The 26,841-nt window shown below is 43.4% G+C and overlaps 1 protein-coding gene across 11 annotated transcripts in view; it reads right to left on the reverse strand.

Annotated features, from left to right (window-relative positions):
* Window positions 1-22,393, reverse strand: part of Immt (inner membrane mitochondrial protein) — a 44,620-nt gene extending 22,227 nt beyond the window's left edge. For 6 of the 11 annotated variants that reach the window (XM_085690705.2, XM_048429523.3, XM_048427392.3 and 3 more), the window contains exons 1-4: window positions 22,224-22,392; window positions 6,199-6,272; window positions 4,558-4,747; window positions 1,262-1,370 (exon numbers count right to left, since the gene is read on the reverse strand). In XM_085690705.2, coding sequence (XP_085546831.2) covers window positions 1,262-1,370; window positions 4,558-4,747; window positions 6,199-6,272; window positions 22,224-22,268 — 418 coding nt within the window. In that variant the 5' untranslated portion in view covers window positions 22,269-22,392. Of the gene's footprint in view, window positions 1-1,261; window positions 1,371-4,557; window positions 4,748-6,198; window positions 6,273-22,223 lie in introns of all 11 variants that reach the window. The other 5 variants (XM_048426610.3, XM_048425908.3, XM_048425154.3 and 2 more) reach the window with 2 other exon arrangements.
* Window positions 22,394-26,841: the final 4,448 nt, after the last annotated feature.

A 26,841-nucleotide genomic window follows, 5' to 3' on the forward strand; every position in this document is an offset into this window, starting at 1 on the left:
TCACACTATACTACTTAAAAACACAAATGCTTCTGTAGCCCTGTGTGTGAATGAATAACCACAGAAACAGAAAACTGACAAAAGTTGAGAAAGTACAACACAAAGTCTTCTCAGCACCTACAGACACTTGAATCCCTCTTACCTTAAAAAAAGGCTCCTAGTAACAGTGCTAAATCTAAGCACGGGGAAGTGGACATCAGAGTAATTTATCAAAAAGGAACAGCGAAAGAAAAAGGAGAAACAGGAGGAGAGACAGAAGAAAGCAATCAGTAGAGGGACTCGAACAGTCCTAAAGTATGGCAGAGATAAAGGAAGACGTGAAAGATGTGGAACAGGATGACAGTTTCAAACATAGGGAAGATGATGTTCACAGTGAAGACAGTGTGTGAAGAAAGAACTCATTTAAAAGAAAAAAATTCAGAAAAGACAATTTTAAGAAAGACTAATTTATAAACAAAAATGTTGATGTAAGAGAAAAACAATTCTAGAGATGAAATGGGTAGGAAACCAGTAAAATTAGACAAATTTTGTTTTAAAAATTAAAAGCCACATTCAAAAGATAAACCTATATTGTTAACAAAACCTATTGACTGGTCTCCCTGTTTCTGCCCTGCTTACTTATCTAGGTACCATTCTGTTTTTGAGGCAGAGTCTCAGTGGCCCAGGCTATTCCTTGAACTCACCATGTAGTTGAGGTTAGTTTTGGACTGTTAACCTTCCTGCCACCACTTACTGACAAAACAAATCTTCTAAAAATAGATGCTAGACATAAATTCCCTGGCTCAGACCCTCCAACATCTCCCCACTCCACTCCAAATATAAAACAAAACTCTTAATATGGCTTCCAGGCCACCTTTCTCCTTCCTGGACATGGCGAGCCTGGCACTCTTTACCACAGTAGGTGTCTCTGTGATTTTCTCACTCCCTTCTAGCTTTCTACCTTTTGCTCAAACAACACCTTTCAGGTAAGATTTTCTGATTTATCCTGCTTAAAGCTACAAATACCCTTCTCCTCCCCTGGCTGACTCTGTGTTTCACTCATCCATAGATGAAGTTCCTCCTCTTGTCCCATCAAGGAATATTAGCACACTGTTTTTTCATTGTAAAGTGTTCATTCACTGGTAGGTCCCCAGCTCCTATAATGCACACTCAGGGAGTATTTGCTTAATCAGAGTCCAGTGATTCATCAAGTCAGAAGTAACTGTAAACAGTGAGACAACTGCTCCCATTATACCTTCAAAAGAGTAGCTCTAACAAGTACCTGCTGAAGCTGGAGTGTCTCCCTTCTGTTTCTGGGATTGTGCCATGGGCAGCTTGGAGTCTTTCATCACCTCTGACACACTGGAGATTTTTAGTGGACCAGACTGTATCTTGGAAAGGAAAATGTTTAATATTTAGAATACAATGTTGTCTTTAAAAGGGAACATATAGTAATATTCTTTTTTAAAGGTCAGGTTATCAACATTTTGCAATATACTCATAGAAAGAAGCTGTCATTACTATAAAAAAAAATGTATTCCAAAAACTTAATTCCAAAGGACTAGCCCATGTATTAGCATTAAAGGCTTCTATGAAATAATAAAGCATATGATATATGACATTCCTTTTTTATCTCTAACACTGAGAAGGCCATTTCCACCTCTACAATATGCAGTCAGTTAGGAACAAATGACTGATGAGAGGCCTGGAGTGAAAAGGAACATTTGTTTGGTATTTCTTTTATTGCCAGAATTCATGCAGTTATACATGAGGGGAGGGGACAGGAAGGAGGAGAGAAAAGGGGAGGGGAGGGGAGAGGAGAGGAAGAAGGAGATGAAAAAAGGAAAGGAAGGAAGGAAGGAAGGAAGGAAGGAAGGAAGGAAGGAAGGAAGGAAGGAAGGAAGGAGGTGGGGGACCAATGGCCAGCTTCTGCGCCAACATTTAACCATTCCTGGCTTCATTCACTGTATCTTCTTTATTTTCAACATTTATTTATTGGAGGGAGAGGCACACAGCACAGCACTCATATGGCAGAAGGAGGACAACTTGCAGGAGTCAGCCCTTTCCTTCCAACATGTGATCATTGGTCTTGCCGGCAAGACTTTACCTAGTGAACCATCTTGACAGCCGATTGTAAGACAATCCTTACAATCTCATTTTTATATTTGGTTCTTAAGAAACTAAATATGTTTAAAAGTTCCTGGCAAACGGTGACACGAAAGCATGGCAGTATTTATTTTAGAAGAGTCTACACTGACATGAATATAATCTATAATTTTTCAGAAATCTGGGGAATGAAGACTGAAGACGGGAAAGACCATATACATGGGAATGCCTTTACTTCAGAAGACTAGTGGGAAATGAAATGATCAAGGTCAAGGTAGATTAAACTAGAGAACTAACAAAATAAAAACAATAACAGAAAATCTAGCAATTCTAATCCAGCAATCTGGTAACCAATACTAGCTGTACTACTATAAAAGCAAATAGGGGGGGCTGGAGAGATGGCTCAGAGGGTAAGAACACTGATTGTTCTTCCAGAAGTCCTGAGTTCAATTCCCAGCAACCACATGGTGGCTCACAACCATCTGTAAAAAAAATCTGGTGCCCTCTTCTGGCCTGCAGGCACACATGCAGACAGAACACTGTAAACTAACAACTAACTAAATAAATAAATCTTCTTTAAAAAAAAAAAAAAAAAAGCAAATAGGGAGCTGAGGGCTCAGTGGAAGAGCCCTGCTGAGCTCTGAGCTCAATCCCTAGCATCACTGGGGGACTGGTGGGTTTTGAGATAGTACAGTACAGAAAGACTGTTCAACTGCAGTCTGCAAAGCAACTAGGCAACTAGCAGTGAGCACAGGCAAAAGCCATTCAGAGATAAAGAATTCATTCACAAAAGATGACACTTGTGATTGTGTTGAGTAGGAAATAAACACTATTCTCAACTTAGCCAGACCCCCTGCTCCTAGAAGGGCTATTGGCTTATCTCCCCTGGATCCTACAGCTTAAAACTGACTAAAGATTTTAGATGAAGTCACAGGATTCTGTGAGTATTATAGGGGCATAACTGTCTCTTTTAGTCACTGCAAATCTTTTAAAGGTCTAAGAAATTATGAATTGGAAAACCATCCAGGAACAGTGTGTTTGGTTATGATGAAGAAACCAGGCAACACTTTTTAATCAATAGAATTGGTCTCTAGGCCATTCTAGATACTGGATTTAACTATCTGATCAGCCATGTCCAGCCTCAAAGCATAAAGAAAGAAATACCTAATGCAAACAAACCAAAAAACCCACGCTCTTTTGTATGTCTCTTCTATCTGTGTGTAAACAAGATGCTGTGTTTGAATTAAGAAATACTTAAGTTTAGTAGATGGAGCAATGCCTTAGCAGTTAAGAACACTGGCTGCTCTTCCAGAGGACCAGGATTTGATTCCCAGTACCCACATGGTGACTCCCAAATGATACAACTCCAGTTCCAGAGAATCTGACATCCTCTGCTGCTCTCCCTGGACACAGCACACATGTAGTATGCAAACATAAACACTGGCCAAAACACCTATATGCTTAAGTTTTTAAAAGGGGGCTGGAGAGATGACTCAGTGGTTAAGAACACTGGAGGTTTTTCCAGAGGACCCAGGTTCAGTTCCTAGCACCCACATGGTGATTCACAGTCACTTGTAACTCTAATTCCAGGAGATGCAATGCACTTCTTTTAAAGATGAACTTAAAATTTTTAAGCTACGTACGGCTGGCAAAATGGCTCAGTGAGTAAAAACACTTGTACAGGCCTGTCAACCTGAGCCTGATCCCTGAATCCCACTGTGGAAGAACACACTCCCAAAAATTTACTCTCATCTCCACACTGATGTTGGAACACACACACATAAGTACATAATAATAGCAATAATGGATAAAATTTAAAATAAATTATTTTTTAAAGTTTTAAGCTAGTGGTGTGTGTAGGAAGTGAAACTGAAGAACATGCACAATGCTCCAGGACACTGGAGAGCATTCCTGTCACTGTCAACCAAACAGCAGATAGTAAAAATGTGTGCCTTTTATTTTCTTTCTAAAGCGAGCTGTAACTAGCTACAACAATAAGGTGTATCCTGAACACTCTACATTATGTGTTTAGGGCACTAAGTCAGGTGCACAGCCACAACTGTGCCTCAGGCCACAGGCAGCCAGTACCTCTCTTACACACCTCTCTGATCTACCCATGTGCAATGTTATTTTTAAATGTGGTATTTAAGAACATTTATGGAATTCGCACAGGCTAAAATTCTACTTGTATAGATTACTATTAGTTCAAGTTGAAGAGAACTAACAAACATACATTCAGAAGGTGCATTGAGTTATACACAAATACTGTTGTCCAGATGAAAACAGCTTGCTTTTAAAAAGTATTCCATAGCCAGGTATAATGGCACATTCCTGTAACCCCAGAACCTAGGAGGTGAACCCAGAGGATAAAGAGTTTAAGAAGAGTCTGAGTTACATAAAACTGTCTCAAAAACTAAGCAGTTGAATGAAAGTACTCCACAGCATAAACTGAAACACTGTTTAAATTCTTACCGGTTTCTTTGGCAAGGGAACAGTATAAGGTGCAGGGCCAAGAACCATCTCAAAGAGCTTGTCTGAGTAAGGTATGGTTTTCTCTACACTTTCCCGGAAATGGGAATCCCATTTGGCATACATGATAGTGCCACCAACCCCTCCACCAACGAACAAAAGGCCAGCTCCAGCAATTTTACCAGCAGTCAACCTAAAAGATAGAAATAGGAAAAATATCATACTTGTTTTCCATTTATCTACTTTTCTACTGAGTCTTACAGACCTCCTCACTTCCATGTTCCTACCACTAACTTGGACCACAGCAATCAACTGTAACAACATAGCTGCAAACCACCTTTTCTTGATCATTTTTACCTTGTCTGCAATATAAAGTAACAATGTTTATACATGGGTGACAAAAACTATAAAAGGTAAGAACTAGGACAGAGAAAGTGATGCAGCCTCTTGTTTAACCTGAAACCTGATGTCACAATTATGAGACTGAAGGACCTCAAATCACCAGCTTTCACAGCTCCTCTTCTCCAAGATTTTCTGTAAGTACAATAAAGCAAATTCTTTACGGGGGAAAAATTTTCTCCTATAAGGAGAGACACCTTGCTCTAAACATAGCAGCAGCTATGATGTGATGATGGGACAGACTTCTTGACTCCCCATGGGAGGCCATACCCTCTCTGAAATAGAAGGTGGGGTAAGAGAAAGGTGGAGAGAGCAGGATGAAGGGAGAGAAGAACTGGGAATGATATGTAAAATTAAAATACAAAATACAAAAAAAAAAAAAAAGCTAATTCTAGCATTCTCTAGGCTGAGGTAGGAAGACTGCTCTGAGACCAAAGCCAGACCGGGCTACCGAGCAGAACTTCTAATTAAATTAAATTTAAATTTGATAATTACTGAGCTAGAGAAGTAGGCCAAAGCTTTCTCAGAATGTCCCAAATTGGGAAAGGAAGACAAAAAATTGTCACCAGAACTAACAAGTACTTTTTAAACTTACGATCTAAATGCATGCCTATAAAACAGAAGCTCCGTGCCACCCAGTTACCAAAGAACCACAAGAAGCATCATTAGCAAAGTCTTACCCAAAGTAATGTATCAGACAGGCCTCCTCAAACCTCAGAGCAAAGCTGCAGCATAGTATAGTAGTTCTCCCTTACCTATGGGGATTTGTTCAAAAGCCCCAGAAGATGTCTGAAGTCACAGACAGAATCAAACACTGCATGTTTTCTGTACATATGTAACTATGAAAAAGTTTAACTTAGCTAAACACAGTAAGAGAACTATAACAATAATTAAATAGAACAATTTTTACAATGTATTACAATAAAATGGTTATGTGAATGTAGTCCTGCTCAAAATATATTGTTGATGCCCAACACTCAGGAAGTAGAGGTAGGCAGATCTCTCATGAGTTTGAGGCCAGGTTGGTCTACATAGTGAGTTCCACACACACAAAAAAGTCTTACTACACTGCACTCAGCCTTCCAATGATGAACATGTGTAATTGAAACCACGGATGTGATCAGAATACTATTTCCTTAATAAAAGTTAGTTTATGCAGCCACGTTCATATTCAAAGTAAGGCACACACACACCTATTATTAGCATACAGTAAAGAGCCTGGTGCCAGGCAGACAAACCACATACCCAGAACTGCTTGAAGTGGAGTATCTACGGCATGGTCGTAGTGGACGGAGGACAAACTTCCCACACAGACAACTCTAAAGGAGGAGAAGACGTATATCAATACATTAAAGGAATTTGGAAACATGGTGGCTCACACTTTTAATCCCAGCACTCTGCAGGTTAGAAAGGATCACAAACTACAGACCAGTTCAAAGCCCCACAACCTCAAAATACAAAACAATTAAATGAATCTCAGAAGCTTTCAGAATTGACAATTCAGAAAAAAAATATTTTATTGCCCATGTACTCAAAGGCTAGGCTCTCAAACAAATGTATTCAAACAAAAATCACCTTACTTTCAGAAATCAATCTGCCACAAAACACTTTTCTAGATGTTTGAACCAGTTCTGCACCAGCACTTAAAAGGCTGAAGCACAGTTGGGCATGGTGGTGCACGCCTTTAATCCAGCACACAGGAGGCAGAGGCAGGCAAACTCTGAGTTCAGTTTGAGATCAGCCTGGTCTACAAAGTAAGTTCCAGGACAGTCAGAGTTACACAAGGAAACCCTATCTCAAATCCCCCTCCCCACAAAAGGTTGAAGCAGGAAGACGGCTACAAGTCTAAGGCCAGCCAGCCTGGAATACACAGTGAGACCTTGTCTCAAAAACAAAAATAAAATAAATCCCTAACCTCAAAACAGTAATGCAGAAAAATTACTCTTAAATATTTCTTTGTTGTTTAATTTCTAAGAGTTTTTTCATGCTTAAATTACATTTACTTATTCATTTAGTGTCTATGTGTGCACACATGCCACACCCCATGAGTAAGGGTCAGTTGTTAACTTGTGGGGACCATTTCTCTACTTCTACTGCATGGGATCTGGAATCAAACTCAGACTATCGGACTTGGCTGTAGGTGCCTTTACTCGCTCAGCTATCTCTCAGGCCCATTCTTTGTTGTTTTTAATGGAGGGCTAGGGTGCAATGACACGGTGTGGCGATGAAGAGTAAACTCCATAGAATCAGTTCTCTCCTCACACCTTTATGTGGTTAACAGGCTCAAACTCAGCTCGCCAGGCTTGTACAAGCATCTTTACTAGGACCATCTGGCAGGCCCTAGCTGGTTTTGTTGTCACTGTTTTGTGAGACAGGGGTCACACAGCCCACCTGACCTTGATCTCTTGATCCCCCTGCTTCCAACTCCCAAGTGCTAGGAACACACAGAGGCAGCCTTTAATATTTTGAAAAGAAAATCTCAGACTAATTGGCATTTTTAAGAGTCATATATGTTGCTTATTTCTTGAATGTCACTGGAATTTTCTGTAAGCTTTCTAAACTGGAGGAAAAAGGTCACCAGGGGCACGACCCTGAGCAGTGTCATATCAAAGTCCTTCGGTGGAATCCTCTTTTGCTTCTGGTGCACAAGATAAGAGTCCCCAGTTACTTATTTGTACCCATTCCCAAGACATTCCATTTCACTGTGAGCGCAAGAACCACAAACTATGTGGATTGAGCTCTCTGAAACACTGAACCAAATAAATCTTCACTCCCTGTTTACTTTGAATATCTGGTCAGAGCAACACCAAAGCCTAACTACTAATACATGGTGAAGATCAACCCGGACTGGATTTAAACAGAAAAAAAAAAAAGTGAAAAGGGTGCTGGATGCTACCAGAGAAAAAGAGCGAGCGATAACTATGGTTTTTTTGTTGTTTTTTTTTTTGTTTTGTTTTGTTTTGTTTTTTTGGTTTTTCGAGACAGGGTTTCTCTGTAGCTTTTGGAGCCTGCCCTGGAACTAGCTCTTGTAGACCAGGGTGGCCTCAAACTCACAGAGATCCGCCTGTCTCTGCCTCCCAAGTGCTGGAATTAAAGGTATGTGCCACCCCCGCCCGGCTGCCATAACTATGTCTTAGGTGCAAACAGCCTGCATGTTCTGGAAAAGAAATAACAGAAGGTGTAAAAACAAGAACCCAAAGGAAAGAACTGAAAACTACACAGAAAAAAATCCCAAGCATCAGGAATGACCCCCAATCAGGGAATCAGCCTTCATACCCAGCTAGGTTCTGCATTTGTTATGGAACTGACAATGACTGCTGGGAACCTCTTGCTGTCTGCTTTTTTGAAAGAAACTATCCACAGAGATCAGCCTTTGCCAGTCATCCCAGTAGATGTTGATATAGAATAGAACAAAACTGGAGGAGGGTAAGAACGTTAAGACCACATCAAAGATGTCTTATCCCATTATAAGATCTGGTTAAAATAATAAGACCCTGGTCCTGGTGTTGACACTATGGTGGGTCTTAGAGAGGGTTGCAATGGGAAGAGAATATCAGTTGCTCAGGCTCTCTCCTCACAAAGTAGGGCTGAGTGTACTACACAATACAGGGGGCGATCAGTTATCAGTTTTTCTAGTTCCCACCCCCACAAAATAGGACTGAGTACATTATACAACACTGACCATACACGGGGGGGGGGGGTGGTAGTTGTTCTAGTTCTCACCCCCACAAATATAAGGCTGAATACATTACATAATAATGACCTACATGGGGGGATATCAGTTGTTCTAGCTTCCAACCTCACAAAAAATAGGGCTGAGCTCATTTTGTAACACTGACTGTAACTATACAGATATGCCAAATGCTCCTCCAGAAATGTACTGCTCCCTATCAAACATGGACTCTGTGTGTCCTTCCCTGATACTGTATGATGTCTTTTATGAGTATTATCTAGAACAGACAAAACTCATAGAAATGGTAAACAAATAGTGGCTGCCAGGGGTTAGGAAAGGCAGGCTTGGTGAATAATTTACTAACGGAGGGCAGTGAAAGTGATGCTGTGTGCCTTCTCAGACTACAGCACAAGTGGATACGGGTTCTGTCTGACTCTGCTCAGAACCCGCTGCTAAGCTGTGAGGAAATCCCAATACACAGAGATGGCACAAGCGGGAGTTCCAAGGCTGAGCTGAGCCAGCATCAGCAACCAAGCATGAGAGTATGGAATACAAGTCTCAGGCACTATTTTAGGGCTAACATGCAACAGTTGCTTAGCTGATCCCAGAGAAAGACTAGAACAGAAGCAGTGAGCAATGCTGTCGTTTCCCCAACTCAAGGAACTTGTCCCATAGCTAGTTAAGTAGGCCATGTTTTTAAAATATATTTTTCTATTTTTTAAAAAAATTATTAGATTTTTAAAAATTTATTAGATTTATTCAATTTATTTTACGTGTGTTTTATCAGCATGTATGTACATGAACCATGTGCATGCTTGGTACCAATACAGAGCAGAAGAGGGCATCAGGTCCTCTGCAACTGGAGATAGGGATAGTGGTGAGTCACCATGTGGATGCTGGGAATTGAACCCAAATCCTCTGCAAGTGCAACAGGTGCTCTTAACTCAGCCCCCAATACATTTTTTCATTACATTTATTTATTTGTATGTGTATGCATGTGCACAGGCTGCAGCACATGTATAGAGGTCAGAGGATAACAACTTACTAGAGTTGGTTTGTTCTTCCATGTGGTTCCCTTGGACTGAACTCAGGTCATCAAGCTTGGCAGCAGGTACTTTACCTACTCCAAAACAGTACTGTTTTAAATTCATGGATCTAAGCGTATTTGATAGGTTTAAATTAGTTGCAATCGCCATGTGTTTTACAGCTCACACTATTCTGTCTTTGACTCCCTAAGTTTGAAGTGTCTGTCTAACTCTGCCTCTCTGACCACCTGCAAATACTCACTGGCAAGTTTTATTTCTGTGTCTGGTAAAGCTCACTAAGCACTCATCATTTGAACCATTTAATGGTATTCGGTATATTAATAAGGCTGAATAATAACCATCAACACTACCAAGTTCTAGAAATCACAGAAGGCTTTCACCAACCCAAAGGGGAAGCCTAGGTTCTATTAAGGGGTCACACAGATCCCTCCTGCCACTCGCCCCTCTCCCCTAGCCCTTGGCAGCTAATATCTGCTTTTTGTTTCTAGGAATGTCTACTCTGGGTAATCCCTAGAAAAGAAACCATACAATATATTGCCTTCTGTTCCAGGCTTTCCAAATTGTTTCCCAAAGTAGCTACACATTTATATTTCCATCAGCAGTGTTTGAGGGTTCCAATTTAAGTTCTCACCAACATTTCGTTACTGTACTCAAACCTGTTAAAATCATAGGAATGGGTACCTCATTTAGCTTTGATGTAAATTTTTCAAGATCAATGATGCTGAGCAATTTTCCATTGTTTCATATACTGGCTTTGGAGTTTTTTGTTGTTGCTTTGTTTGTTTCTGAGACACGGTTTCTCTGTGGACCCCTGGCAGTCCTGGAATTGACTCTATAGACTAGGCTAGCTTGAACTCTAGAGATCAGTCTGCCTCTGCCTCCCAAGTTCTGGGAATAAAGTTCTGTGCCATCACATAGTTTCTGAGTTAGCTTCTTGTTAAGCTGTAGAAGTTCTTTGCATTTTCTAAACACCAAAACCTTACCACATATTTGAAATAGTTACTCATTCTTTCACTCTTGAGTATCCTTTTATCTCAGTGCTTTTTCTATTGCTATGATGAGATATCATGATTAAGACAACTTACATAACAGTTTATTTAGGGTTTACAGGTCCAGAGAAGAGTCCATGACCACCACGGTGGGGAGCATGGCAGTAAACAGGAAGACATGGTGCACCTTCTCCAAGAAAGCTACACCTCCTAGTTCTTCTCCACTAACCGGGGACCAAGCATTCAAATATGCCTGGGGGTGGACATTCTCATTTAAACCACTGCAGCTTTGATACAAATTCTCTCATTCTCTCTCTCTCTCTCTTTCTCTCTCTCTCTTTCTCTCCCCTTCATTTTTCGAGACAAAGTTTCTTTGGAGCCTGTCCTGGAATTCGCTCTGTAGACTAGCTTGGCCTAAAACTCACAGAGATCTGCCTGCCTCTGCCTCACGAGTGCTGGGCTGGGATTAAAGGTATGCACCACCACCACCCGGCGTCTTGTTTTTCTTTTTTTTTGAAACAGGGTCTCCTATATCCCAGGCTGATCTCAAACTGTTCATATAGCCTAGGATGACCCAGACTTTTGTTTGTTCTCATTTGCTTCCTATTGCTGTGATAAATAAAACACCACGGCCTGTGGAGGGCCGGACCACATTCTCCATTGCTTCTAGGAACAAAGGTAGAGATTGACCTCTGTGACCCCAAGGTGTGGCGGCACACGTCTTTAATCTCAGCGCACGTGCTTTGTAACTCTCTACCGCTGCGTCCCTGCCTACTCCCGAGGTTTCACCTGGGACTGGGAGCAGTCAGCCAATCCGGGAATGACACGTCCAGGGCAGGGTCTGTTTCCTTTATAAGGGATGGGTTCCATCTTATCTGGGTCCCCACGGCCGTGTTGGCTTATGCTCTGCTCCCAAGAGACATAAAGCTATTCTGCAGAAGGATCCTAGTGTTCCGTGTGGTTCTTGCTGGCGAGACGGTAGCGCGGGACATCTGGTGCCGAAGCCCTCGGGACGCCGAGGAATCTTGACCACCGCACCGACGGGGATCTCTTGGATTCACTTTGGATTCAGGAAGGATTCAGAACTGCAGGGTCTGCATATCAGAGAGGTAATGTCTGTTCCTGGATTTTTCGGTTTTGAGCTCGACTTGTCTCCGCATTGGGAAGGTTTCATACAGGCTTTGATGCTTATCTTAGCAATTCTCTTATTTTCCATCAAAAATTGCTTAAAAGATGAATCTTGCCAAGCGGTTGTTGCAAGGGCGGAGGAAATTCAGGACAGAATATCAGAAACTGAATGCAGTGGGAGGTTAGACGCGCGCGTGAGAGAAAAAATTAAGGAAAAAGGACCCTCCAGGAATTCTAAGGAAGTAGAAATGGGGGAGAATATTGGCCCACAAGGCCAAAAGTCTTCTGCAGGAGAAGAGGAAGGAGAAATGGATACAGAGGAGGAAGTAGAATTAGCCAACGGCAGGGCCATGAGGTTATCCCAAACGGTCCATCCGCCTCATTATAGGCTACACCTTTCCTCAATTGCCCCTTCGGCGCCTCCTTATGAGGAAAGCCTTGGGCCAAAGACCTTTTCATTTATCCCTGATAAGGTCAAGAGAAAGCTACACTTGGCTTTCCCCGTTTATGAAGGGGAAAACGGGCGATTACATGCACCTGTGGAGTACAATCAAATCAAAGAATTAGCAGAGTCAGTCAGAAAGTATGGAGTGACTGCTAATTTTACCTTAGCCCAGTTGGATAGATTGGCCTTGTCTGCCATGACTCCAGCGGACTGGGAAACAGTTGCAAAAGCATCGCTCATCAGCATGGGTCAATATTTGGAATGGAAAGCACTGTGGCACGAGGCAGCCCAGGAACAGGCCAGAGCTAATGCTCAGGCCTTAATTCCAGAACAACAGCAATGGACATTTGACCTCCTGACTGGGCGAGGGCACTATGCCGCTGCCCAGACAAACTACCCTTACGGCGCCTACCGCCAGATAGCCGATACAGCTGTAAGAGCATGGAAAGCCTTGTCAAAAAAGGGAGAAGGGAGCACTCCGCTCACTAAGATTATACAAGGGACTCAGGAGCCTTTTTCAGATTTCGTGGCAAGAATGATTGAGGCAGCAGGACGCATTTTTGGCGATACTGATACGGCCACGCCCCTAATTGAGCAGCTCATTTTTGAGCAAGCCACGCAGGAGTGCCGTGCCGCCATAGCACCTAGGAAAAATAAAGGGCTACAGGACTGGCTTAGGGTCTGTAGAGAACTAGGAGGACCCCTGACGAATGCAGGTTTGGCTGCAGCCATCATGCAATCACAAAAACACCATTTTAAAGGGCCAGACAGAAGAGTTTGTTTTAAATGTGGGAAGCCAGGACACTTAAAAAGGGACTGTAGGTTATCGGAAAAGGAGAGAGCGCCCCCTATGCTTTGCTCACGCTGTGGTAAAGGTTATCATAGGGCAGAGCTCTGCTACTCCGTTAGGGGCGCCCATGGTAAGATCCTCCCACCATTAGGAAACCCACAGATTGATAATCCAAAAAACGGGATGGCGGGCCCTTGGTCCCAGGGCCCCCAAAAATATGGGAACAAGTTCGCCAGGGCAATGACCGAGGGACCCTCGGAGGCAGAACAAGAGTGGACTTGTGTGCCTCCACCGACTTCTTATTAATGCCTCAAATGGGGGTACAGCCCGTCCCTGTGCAGCTGCCTGAGCCCCTACCCCCTGGAAGCGTGGGCCTGCTTTTAGGACGTGGCTCGCTTACCCTACAGGGATTAATCGTCCACCCAGGTCTCGTTGATAGTCAGCACACTGCTGAGATACAAGCCCTATGCTCTTGCCCTAGTGGAGTTTTTTCCATCAGTAAAGGAGACAGGATAGCTCAATTACTGCTTCTTCCGGCAGACATCCACCAGAGGCCGGAGAATAGATTAATGGGGTCAACAGGACAGGATTCAGCTTACTTGGTTGTTAGTCTTCAAGATCGACCCAAACTGCCCCTTTGGGTCAATGGTAAATGCTTCAAAGGCATTTTGGACACCGGCGCAGACAAAAGTATTATCTCGTCGCGCTGGTGGCCACAGTCCTGGCCAGTTACTGAGTCGTCTCATGCCCTACAGGGCTTGGGCTACAGTGCAAATCCCACCATTAGCTCCACCAGATTAACCTGGGAAACAGATGAAGGGCAGTCAGGATATTTTACACCATATGTCCTCCCCCTGCCGGTCAACTTATGGGGAAGAGACGTGATGCAGGGCATGGGATTGACCCTATCTAATGCATATTCATCTCGGGCCCAAGATATAATGATCAAAATGGGTCATAGGCCAGGAAGGGACTTGGGTCGCTCCCAGCAGGGAATACGGGAGCCAATAAATCCTAAACCTAATATCAGCAAACAGGGCCTGGGTTTTTCCTAGGTGCCACAGAAAGGGGGAATGTTGACAGAGCTGCCCACGACACCAAGGGTGGCCATCGCCATGGCTCTGTTCACCATAAATTTTTTAAATCTGGATGATAATGGCCAAAATGCTGCAACACGACATTGTTCGGATTCGCAGCGGCCCAAAGATTTGGTTAAGTGGAAAGATGTGCTTTCTAATGAATGGAAAGGCCCGGATCCCATCTTATTGAGATCCAGGGGAGCTGTTTGTGTTTTCCCACAGGATCAAGAAAGCCCATTCTGGCTGCCAGAGCGATTGACCCGAACAGTGAAGAGTGATCCACAACACACGGATTCGCCTGAGGACCTGGCTGCTGTTCCTCCTGCCATTTTGCGGATGGATGACAGAGCACCGATGGAGGACACTCTCAGCCTTCCTGAAGTTGTTACCAGTCAACCATAGGATGGCTGTGTCTCCCCGATTTTTTACAACCAATAAGACTCTGGGCCCCCTCCCTACTGTCCTAGAGATGATTTATAAGCTTGGCCGTAGGACTTCAGTCCTGGGCCGTGTCTCTCATTCCCCTACTTCAAAGAATGGGTGGGGGTGGAAATGTTTTGGAACAGTCCTATGCTATGGATTAGTGTTTTTCCTATGGATGGTCTGCTGACTCAAATCCCAAAATTGTAGGGACAAAGTGGTTATTGCACAAGCGCTGGCTGCCCTGAAACAGGGGGCCTCTACTGATGTGTGGTTATCTAAAGCAGTAGGGTTTAAGCCAATCAGCTCCTGCACCCCTAGGACTGTGGTCCATTGCACAGGGTGGAGTGCTTGGCTTAGCTAGCCCTGAAGGTTGTCGAGCTGAAGAGCATCGCACAGAGAATGGCCCTCTCTGAGAGATAAGTCGCTCTGCTTAAGGGTTTTCTGCTGTATATTCCCTTTCCCAGAAAAATGGCAGAGGGCAGGCCGGATAGGTTCCAGGTGTCATGAGCCTAGGGACAGATTCCGTGTAAGCCCATTTTTATGTTTTCATTTTGGGAAGTGCGACCTCTATCTTTACCTTCCTAGGGAGTTGCCTTTCTGCAAAGAAGTAAAAAAAGGGGGATATGTGGAGGGCCGGACCACATTCTCCATTGCTTCTAGGAACAAAGGTAGAGATTGACCTCTGTGACCCCAAGGTGTGGCGGCACACGTCTTTAATCTCAGCGCACGTGCTTTGTAACTCTCTACCGCTGCGTCCCTGCCTACTCCCGAGGTTTCACCTGGGACTGGGAGCAGTCAGCCAATCCGGGAATGACACGTCCAGGGCAGGGTCTGTTTCCTTTATAAGGGATGGGTTCCATCTTATCTGGGTCCCCACGGCCGTGTTGGCTTATGCTCTGCTCCCAAGAGACATAAAGCTATTCTGCAGAAGGATCCTAGTGTTCCGTGTGGTTCTTGCTGGCGAGACGGTAGCGCGGGACAACGGCCAGCTGGGTAGTGGTGGCACATGCCTTTAATCCCAGCACTGAGGAAGCAGAGACAGAGGCAGACGGATCTGAGTTTGAGGCCAGTCTAGTCTACAGAGCAAATTCCAGGGAAGCCAGGGCTGTTACACAGAGAAACTCTTTCTTGAAGGAAAACAAAAAATTGCCATGACCAAATGCAATTTAGAAAAGAAAGGTTTTATTTGGCTTTCACATACCATCACAGTCATAGTTAATCATTGAGGGAAGTCAGGACACAAACTCAAGCAGCAGCAGAGGCAAGATTCATAAAGAATGCTACTTATTGCTTGGCTCCCCATGGTTTACTCAACTTGCTTTCTTCTATCACCTAGGATCACCTGCCCAAGGGTAGAACTGCCCACAATGGACTGAGCCCTCCCACATCAATCATTAATCAAGAAAATACTTCAGAAGACAATCTGAGAGGCAATTACTCAAATTACTCTCCCCAAATATATATAGGTGTGTGTCAACAAGCATACTGTTGTTGTTTGGGATTTGTATGCATATACATACAAACACATGTTCATATATGTATACATGTGTATTGCTCAGATACATGAGACCAGTGGGAATGGTCAGATGTATTCCTCAATAGTTACCCACTTTAATTTTTGAGAAAGAGCCTCTCACCGAATCTGGAGCTAGACTGGCTGGTCAGTGAGCTCAAGGAATCTCCCTCTTCTTCCTCAGCAATGGGGTAGCATTCCTCCTCATGTGTGTGCTGGGAACTTGAACCCAGGTCCTCATGCTGATGTACAAGCACTTTACCAGCTAAGTCATCTCCCCAGCTCAATCTTGAACTCTGGATCTTCCTGCCTCTGCCTCCCCGGTCCTAGGGCCTATAGGTATGCACCACAACACCCAACTTCGGAGATACTTTTTGTTGCTTGCGTATTTGGCATCAATCACTGCCTAAATCACTGTCAAGTATAATGGTTGCCTCTAGTTTGCTCTCTCAAACAGTGTCTCTATTTTATAAAACCCAAACCTTCGATTTTGGCACAAAAAAATAATGACTACTTCTAAATTTTAGGATTCATTTTTTTAATGGCTTATGATGTAGAAAGGAAAGTAATTTGTCTTGACACATAGCCATGTAATTAGTGTCATAAGGTTAGCACCAACGCTTCTACCTTTAGAAGCGTAAAACACGCTTTAACAAACAAAAGCCAAAAAAAAATATGTAATTCCTCAGCTTTACCAACCAACCAACCAAAAGAATACATAAAGAAACCAGTGTACAGTGGAACAGCCCGAAAGCAGACAGGCACTACAGAAAAGTCCCCTGTGAATCCTATGCCAGGGTTCTAGATTCTACAATAAAGTTTGCTGGCTGATGAACTTAACACTATCAATGACCACTTGTAAATTTGAAATACAAATTTATATGCAACAACTTAAATTTTCCTACAACTAAAATATTACAAGAGCCAGGAGTGGGGTACACAACTATAATCCCAGTACTTCAGAGGTAGAGGCAGGGGACACTGGTAGTGCACGCCTTTAATTTCAGCACTTGGGAGGCAGAGGCAAGCAGACCTCTGTGAGTTCAAGGTCAGCCTGGTATACAGAGCTAGGTCTAGGACAGTCAAGGTTATCCAAAGAAACCCTGACTTGAAATACCAAATAAATAAATAAATACAATTGAGGAGGTAGAAGGGGGGGGATGACAATCATGTCATCAGATATACCCCTATTATCCTAGAAAGAAGACAGCCACAAGTTCAAAGCCAGCCTAGATTATAAAGCAAATACCAGCCTGGCCAGAACTACCAGGTGAAAGCCTGTCCTTAAAAATAAATAAATAAATGGAATTCTTTGTGCTGGGCAGTGGTGATCCATACCTTTAATCCCAGCACTCAGGAGGCAGAACTCTTGAGTTTGAGGCCAGCCTGGTCTACAGAACAAGTTTTAGGACAGTCAGGACTACACAGAGAAACCCTGTCTCAAAACAAAACAAACAAACACACAAAAAAAAGAGTACTTTTTTTCCCCACAAAAACAAGTACTTTGGGAAAAATATTCTGTACCCTAGAAGGAAAGAGGTACTTTTTGGCTATGGGAATTATGGAAATGCTAGGTACTATTTAGTATAACCAAAACCAAAATCTGATCCTTTAGTATTTCCTGCACATGTATGAATACCTTTTACATTATTTCTCACTCAGGTACACTACAGTATGTAAGATGTGCTTATAAAAATGGTTTAGAAGCCTCTGGCCTCAACAGGCTTGATTTTTTTTTTTAAATACTTTTAAAATAATTTTCTATTTTAGTAAAGTATTTTAGGTTTTTTGATCATTCACAAGTGTGTTTTTCTTTTATTCTTTTTGTCTTTGTACTGTATCACCAGGCCCAACATTTTTGAGGTGACCTTAGGTACAGAGACAGGAAAAGGAAGAATAATAAATAGGATGATGTATCAGCAGGAGCAAAGAGCGGGCTGCACAGATCGACTTAACTATTTTCCAGCATGTGTGGTTAACAGTCTGCATCACTAACAGACAAATTCAGCCTTGGTCTTAGTTAAACAAACTGGCCTGGTTCACCATCAAAACAGTACTCTTTCTTTTTTCCTTTAAAGATTTATTTTTTAATGAGTAGCCCAGGCTGGCCTCGAACTCATGATCCTCCTGCCTCTGTCTCCTTCAGCAAATCCTACCGGTGTATGCCAGCATAACCAGCAGCTAAAGATTTATTTTTATTTTGCATGTATGGATGTTTTACCTGAATGTATGTATATGTGTGCCTGTGTATGTGCAGTGATCTCAGAAGCCAGAAGACAGGCGAGGTGTTGACACCGCTACAGTGGCTGAGAACCTGAGACCAGACAGGTTATGGGTCTGGGGAAAACCCACTATTACTCTGTTGAGGGAACAGAGAATACAACGACTCCTAAGGACAATGCTCTACCCGTAAACCAGAGCATCATTCAATCCTCATCAAAGACTCTTCTTGTCATTGACAGTGAGTAACCAAGAGGACAATGTGCAGAGACTCTGGAGCACTCAGCCCTACAGATGATGTCTGTATCAAACCCCTCCTCTCAAGGCTCAGAGTTCTGTGCAGAAGCAGAAAGATTCTAAGAGCCAGAGGTGGTGGATGACTCCAAGGAAACGGTCTCTTCGAAACACAAAACTGATGTCTGTGTCAACACACAGAAACTGTGACAGCACCCACAAGACCTGCACAGGTTTAAACCAGTCAAAATCTCAGCACTGGAAAGAGAAAGGAAAGATAACGGAGAAGCTATTTGTAGGGAAAGAAAAAATTCTTTCTCCAATGGAGCGCCACTGGGTATGTATGTATGTGTGTATGCGTGTGTGTGTGTGTGTATATATATATATATATATATATATATATATATATATATATATATATATATATATATCACACTCCAAGGCAGCCCCATGCCCAGGAGTAGTTGACTAACACAAAATGAAGTACGTTTTGTGTGTGTGCTTTCATTTTTCTTGCTTTTTTTGCTTCTACTTTTCTTTTTTAAAGTTTGTCCTTTTCTGTTTATTTTTTGTTGTTTTCTCTACTTTTTGTTTTGTTGATAGAAAGAATATGAACTTGAATAGAGAAGGACTAGGAGAGAGGGGATAATGTGATCAAAATAGATTGCATGAGAAAGCATTTTAAATAAAATCTTTTTAAGTAATGAAAACACTCTAAAAGTATTACATTTTATAAGGACAAACTGAATTAGGACATTTAAAATGTTTTCTTTATTTTTATTTATGTGTGTGGGTGCTTTGCCAACATGTGTCTCTATACACCATGTGTAAGCAGAGGCATGGTGTATGCGAGGCCAGAAGAGAGCATCAGACCCCGAGGAACTGGAGGTTACACTTGCAGGCCACATGGATCCTGGGATGGAACCCAGGTCCTCTGGAAGAATAGGCAGCCACTCTTAACCACGGATCTCTCCGGCCCCTCCCCTCTTCTTTTAAAGTATAAGCAAAGAAAGCTTATGACATTAATTCTCAATATTCTGACCTAGATCAAACAAGGATGACATGAGCAAATTACTACTTCCAAGTATGAGGTGTGGAAGAGGCTTAGCCAGACTCAAAGCTCCGGTCCTCTAGATCTAATGATCACCTCTAGAAGACTGAACCTTGTGTTACAGTAAAAGAACTGAGGGAAAAAAACACTGAGGAAGAACTTTAAAAACACATTTCTATGGGCTGGAGAGATGGCTCAGTGGTTAAGAGCACTGACTGCTCTTCCAAAGGTCCTGAGTTCAATTCCCAGTAACCACATGGTGGCTCACAACCATCTGTAATGAGGTCTGGTGCCCTCTTCTGGCCTGTAGACATACAGGCAGAAAGAATATTGTATATATAATAAATAAATAAATATTTAAAAAAAAACACATCTCTAAAAAAAAAGAGAGAGAGAACAATATTTAAAAAAATACACGTAAAAATTCAAGGATTTTGAAGTGAGACTAAGAATGATAAAGGTACTATCTCTGATGGTGATGGGTGTGTGTGTATTTGACTAAGATTAATATTTAAAGTGGTGAACTTTTTAGTAAAGTAGACTGCCCTCTATAACATGGGTGAGCTTCAGGCAAACAGCTGAAGGCCTCCTAGAATAAAAAGCAAGAACTTCCCCAGCACAGGGCCTTTGGGCTGGAGCTGCACCAGCTGCTCTCCCAAGTTTCCATATGGCACCTGCAGACTGCAACTGCACCTGGCTCCCTCCGTCTCTGCTCTGCCAGCCCACACTGCAGATTCTGATTTACCAACTCCCATAACTACGTGAACTCAGCCCTTATAAATCAGTCATTCTATAGACACACAGACACACACACACGTTTTGTTTCTCTGGAGAATCCTAACTTAATACACCACCAGAGGCCCTAAAGCCTAAGGGGGCGTTTCAAAGTCAGAGCACTTGTTGAGAGTAAGAAAAACAAACCATAGCTCACTCAGGCAGGTCACATTTACTGAGCATCTAGTAGAAACTGTCACGACTGGAAATACAGCATCGAACAAGACAGGCACAGGCTAGTTGTGGAGTTTAAGAACTTTTATGGGGCAGGATCTTCCTACAGGTAGACCAGGCTGACCTGTAATTTAACTAGAGACCTAGCTGGACCCCTCTGCCGGCAGGGGATTGCAGGCATGTAACACCACACTTAACTTTAAATGTAGGAAATATACAGGAAAGGCACATATGTCAGTCAGGTAATGCTGACATACAAATACTCAGGGGCAAAGTGAGAGTGATGCAGATTAGAGTGGGTCCACATCCACTTTAGAAAGGAAAGGCAGCTCCAAAGGGAAGGCAGATTTATTAAGAACGGACCTGCATAAAGGAGGTGAGTCAAGACCTGTGAAGAGTTCAGAGCAAAAACAAAACCCAAAAAAACAAAAAAGACCACCAGTGATGTGTCTGCTGGACGTGCTACTGTAAAAGACAGTGATGGACAGGATAGAGAACAAGGTGTGAGAAGAGCCTTGACTTTACTCTGAACATGATGGGATGGCAATCAATGGGGGTGCTGTTACAAGCTGTTTGAGAAATACCAATAGAAAATGAACACGGGTCTCATTTCCCTATGCAAGCAGCTGATGGACAGGGAGAGAATCAAACTTAAAAAACAAAACTGTTTCCAGGGCGGTGGTGCCCCACGTCTTTAATCCCAGCACTCGGGAGGCAGAGGCATGTGAACTTCTCTGAGTTCGAGGCCAGCCTGGTCTACAGTACGAGTTCCATCGGGGCAGCCAGGGCTACACAGGGAAACTCTGTCTCGAAAAACCAAAAACAAACAAAAAGAAAACCGCTTAACTTCTATCAATTCTAGAGGGCCCGGTCTAGGGATTTTATCCAACTGCTGTTCGACTTTGCACCATATTTCTCATAACCTTTCGTCAAAGTATTAATTTTCTGGAAATCCTGAGCAATGGAAACAAGATTTTTATTTTCAACCGTAGAAAGTTATATTAATAGTTCTGATTTTTTTTTTTTTTTACAAAAAGCAAAGCAGAGTGCCTAGGATACCTGAATGTCAGACACGGTTCTAAGTGCTTAGAGACACTGATCCCCAAACTAATCTTAGATATGAGCACAAGGTCACGACTCCTGCCTGTCCTTCCACAAGCACTAGAAGTTTAAGCTCCAGAAACGAAAAATCTTTCTTTTTATTGTAGAGTGAGAATAGCTCAAAGGTGCTCTAGACTACGAAAACAAAAGCAACCCATTCAGATTAACTGCAACCTTGACCCCTAAAACGCAGGCTCTCCTCCAGCCCAGGAACCTACTTATTAAAGATGCAACAAGCCCTCAGAAGCAATTCCTGCTGGGAAGTGTAGTTCTCCCGCCCCGACCTTCATGATTGGAAACCTATCACGTGCCCAACCGGCGGCCCAGACACCGGCGGCCAGGATTGGTCCCAGACTGAAGCAACGAGGTACTGATTGGATACCAGGCCACGCCTCGGCAGGACACACCCGCCTCCCCCGCGAGCGCTCCACACCCCAGCCCGCTTCTTCAGCAATAAGCCTCTAGTCATTCCAATCGAGCGGCCGCCCCAGTGAGCTGCCTCAGTTTCCGGCTCTGACACCCTTGGCGCGCCTCTGCTCAGGGGCTGCGCATCATGGACGCCCTCCCGTCGTCCGTTGGCAGTCTGCAGTCAGTGTGACCACGCGCCCCCTGGGGGGACCCCACGCTCACCTGGGCCGCGACGGTCACGCCGGATAACTGACAGGCCCGCAGCATCTCTGCCGAAATGACGGCGCTGCTGGTGTACGCGGGAACGACCGCGGCGGCGCGAGAGGAGGGCGTGCGTGCTAGTGAGCGCGCCCGCGTCCGTACACCCTGTCTGTGCCCTGCGCACCGGAAGGGCCTCCGACGCCACTGCGCACGCGCCTGCTCCTTCCCTGGGCCACACTAGGCGGCTCCTGAGGGTGGGCCTCACCCCGGCTGCGAAAACGGGAGCCCGCGGTGATTGGCGGGTCGGAGGCGGAAGGGCGGGTTCTCCTTCCGGGTCGTGCTCAGGCGCTAACCCGTCTGAGAACGGGGGTTACTAGGTGAACTGGCAGGAGAGTGAGCTGTGAAATTCGACTAGGCGCGAGACCGACGACTATGACTCTTAGAATTAAGTCAAAGGGGGCTCGGGTCGGGGATCGAACTCGCGTCGTCAGAACTGGGAGCAATGTGTGTTTCCTGTATCTCTTCTAAATAGTAGAGGACGAATAGGAACCCAGATTCTAAGTTCGGGTTTTTACTTAAATCACACTGTCACCTTTATTTTACAAAGATGATTTTGGTCGCAGTCTTTGGGGTGCGTTGGAAGACTATTCCAAGCGCGCTGAGTCTGGAGTCATCTTATAGTGTGTTAAATATTGACTATTGTTAATACTCAGTGTAAACTCCAGCATGATTGTATATGTGGTTATCTTACCATAGTATCATAAAAAATTATTTTAGCCGGGCGGTGGTGGCGCACGCCTTTAATCCCAGCAGAGGCAGGCGAATCTGTGAGTCTGAGGCCCGCCTGGTCCTCAGAGTGAGTTCCAGGACAGGTTCCAAAGCTACAGAGAAATCCTGCCTCAAAAACCAAAACAAAATAATAATAATAATAACTTTAAAAATCTGTTTGAGGCCGGGCGTAGTGTCACACACTCGGAGGCAGGCGAATCTCCTGGGTTCGAAGCCAGCCTGGTCTACATAGTTCCAGGACAGCCATAGCTGTATAGTGAGATCATGTCTTGAAAACAACCCACAAACCTGTTTGCAAAATTCTTTCAAGTCAGAAGTATATGATTTGTTACAGCATGGTACAATTTGATTGCACTTTTATTATTTTTAAAATAGAGAAATCCAGGGTGGTGGTCCACACCTGTAATGCCAGCACTTGGGAAGTTGATACAGGATTGGGTAACAGTGCGTCTCAAACAAAAGCAGGAATGGATTTGAAATTGATGTAAAATGTTCTTATGTTTTATATTATCTAAAATGTAATCTACTTGTCGTTCTTGGTCATGTCATCAATTAACAGCCTCTGAGTAGTCTTCCCATTTTCTTAGTAAACGTAGCAGTCCAGCTCCATCCCTGTTAACTGCTGCTTTGCCAGTAGGTGCCAGTGTGTTAACTTCTCAGGACACTCTGACCCTGGTCTGCTTTACATCAATGAACACCTTTTACTACAGACCTTGTACTTCAGACAATCTCCTTGACGTTAAGACCTACTTCTTAGGGCTGGAGAGATGGTCCAGTGTCTGAGAGCTCGTGCTACTCTTGCAGAGAAGAGTTCCCAGCCCCAATATCAGGAAGTTCAGAGCCGCCTGTCACTTGCCAGAGAATCCAACACCTCTGCCCTCCAGGCACAGGTATATACACATGATTAAAACTAATAAAAATCAATCTTAAAAGTGATCTAAGTTTTCATTTTACCACGTCCTTAATCCTTCCTTTCTTGGGGGAGATGATGCATTCAGTAAAGGTCCTGCTCTGCAAATGTAAGGGCCTCGGTTTGGATCCCCATAATCCATGGAAAAGCCATCATCTGCAGACATCTGCACTCTTGCAGGTGTACATGCACACAGTCACACATAATTTTAAAAATAATGCCTTTTTAGTTTAAAAAGCTGTGTGTGTGTGTGTGTGTGTGTGTGTGTGTGTGTGTGTGTGTGTGAGGGAGAGAGACAGACAGAGAAGAGATGGCTTACCAATTAAAAGTACCTGTTGTTCTTACAGGACTTCTGAGTTTGGTTTCCAGCACCCATATCAGGCACCTCATAATCTCTTGTAACTCCAGTTCCAGGAGATCCTGGGGTACCTGCAGAAACTCATGAAGACACACATAATATAATAAAATAAAGAAATCTCTGGGTCTGGAGAGATGGATCAGTGTCTAAGGAACATTGGCTACTCTTTCAGAGACCAAGATTGAGTGACCTGTTTGCATGTGTACCCCAAATCCTTGTAACTCCAATTCCAGGTGATCCAATGCCCTCTTCTGGTCTCTGTGGGCACTGCATGCTAAAATACCCATTCAAAAAAATTTTTTAAAAAAAAAGCAGGGTGTGACAGCACTTATTGTCTATAACTCTTGCTGGGAGGGTGGAGACAGATCCCTGGAGATCACAATCTACTACAGTCTATTAACTTCAGAATAATTGGGAGACCCTGTCTCAGAGGAGGAGGGGCTATAGAGATGGCTCAATAGGTAGAGCTGTGTGATAGCTAGTTTTGGTCAACTTGACATAAAGTAAACCTGGGACGAGGGAAACTCAGATGAGCAATTGCCTATATCAGACTGGTCCCTAGGCAGGTCTCAGAGCATTTTCTTGACTAATGATTAATGTAGCAAGGCTCAGCCCACTATGAATGAGGCTACCCCTCGGCAGGTGGTCTTGGGTTGTATAAGACAGTAAGTTAAGGGGAGTGGGAGGAGATGGAGAATATCTCAGTGGTTAAGAGCATACACTGCTCTTGCAGAAGTTCAGAGTTCAATTACCAGCATCCACATCAGGTGGCTCAAAACTGCTTGTAACTCACGTGTTATATATATATATATATTCCCCTTTTGAGACAGGGTTTCTCTGTGTAGTCCTGGCTGTCCTGGAACCTACACTGTAGACCAGGCTGACTTTAGACTCAGAGATCCACCTACCTCTGCCTCCTGAGTTCTGGGATTAACAGTGTGTGCCACCATGCCCAGATTTTATTCATATAACTTATTATTATTATTATTATTTTGGGTTTTTGAGACAGGGTTTCGCTGTAGTTTTAGAACCTGTCCTGGAACCAGCTCTCATAGACCAGGCTGGCCTCGAACTCACAGAGATCTGCCTGCCTCTGCCTATTCATATAATTTAAAATACTTCCTCTGTGTTCATTCCTCCATAGTCTCTAATTCATCTGATTCAGTTTTGTCTCCAGGTTTTTGTCTTGAATTTCTACCCTGACGTTCCTCAATGATCTATCATGATATAAACCAAATAAACCCTTTCCTCTCCTCCCCCAAATTGTTTTTGGTCAGTGTTTTAGCACAGGAGCAGCAAGCAAACCAGAACAGAGCATTTACCACTCCGGCCTTGCAGGGGACCTGAGTCCAGTCTTGTCTTTTCTTTTTCTTTCTTTCTTTCTTTCTTTCTTTCTTTCTTTCTTTCTTTTCTTTCTTTTCTTTCTTTTCTTTCTTTCTTTCTTTCTTTCTTTTCTTTCTTTCTTTCTTTCTTTCTTTCTTTCTTTGTTTTTGTTTGTTTGTTTGTTTTGTTTTGTTTTTTGAGACAGGGTTTCTCTGTAACTTTGGGGCTTGTTTGTCCTGAAACCAGCTCTTGAGACCAGGCTGGCCTCAAACTCACAGAGATCCGCCTGCCTCTGCCTCCCTAGTGCTGGGATTAAAGGTGTGCGCCACTACTGCCCGGCTTTCTTTCTTTTTTTTTTTTTTAATGTAAAGCCTAAAGTTTTTATGTGCATTTGGTGTATTGCCTGCATTTATGTATGTAGGAGGGTGTCATGTCTCCTGGAACAGGAGTTACAGACAGTTGTGAGCTGCCCTGTGGGTCCTGGAAATTGAATTCCGGCTCTCTAGAAGAACAGCTAGTGCTCTTAACTGCTGAGCCATCTCTCAGGTGCACCCTGAGTTTAGTTTTCAGAGTCTAGATTCAGTGGCTCCTAACAGCCTGTAACACCAGTTCAGGGGCTCCGATATGCTCTTCTAGCCCCAGAGGACACCCACAAATGTTGTATACACACACACACACACACACACACACACACACACAAAGATGGCTCAGTAAGGGCACTTGTCATTAAATTTGAATTAGTTTTGTCCCAGCATCCCATATAATGTAACCAACTCCTGTCTACTAAACACACATGCATCATGACGCACGCGCGCGCACACACACACACACTTGCACAATATTTGAATGTAATATTTTTAAGTAAGGTGGACAGTGACAGAGGAAGATACGTGTTAAGGACCTGATCATGTTCATTGGTCTCCTTTCTCTTTGTATATGGACACACACACACTTGCACAATATTTGAATGTAATATTTTTTTTATATTTATTTATTTGTTTGTTGTGCATACAGTATTCTGTCTGCAGGCCAGAAGAGGACACCAGGCTTCATTACAGATGATTGTGAGCCACCATGTGGTTGCTGGGAATTGAACTCAGGACCTTTGGAAGAGCAGGCAATGCTCTTAACCGCTGAGCCATCTCTCCAGCCCCCTTGAATGTAATATTTTTAAGTAAGGTGGACAGTGACAGAGGAAGATACGTGTTAAGGACCTGATCATGTTCATTGGTCTCCTTTCTCTTTGTATATGGACACAC

This window comes from Myodes glareolus, chromosome 6, assembly GCF_982192425.1.
Source record: "Myodes glareolus chromosome 6, mMyoGla1.1, whole genome shotgun sequence".
NCBI classification, from domain to species: Eukaryota; Metazoa; Chordata; class Mammalia; order Rodentia; family Cricetidae; genus Myodes; species Myodes glareolus.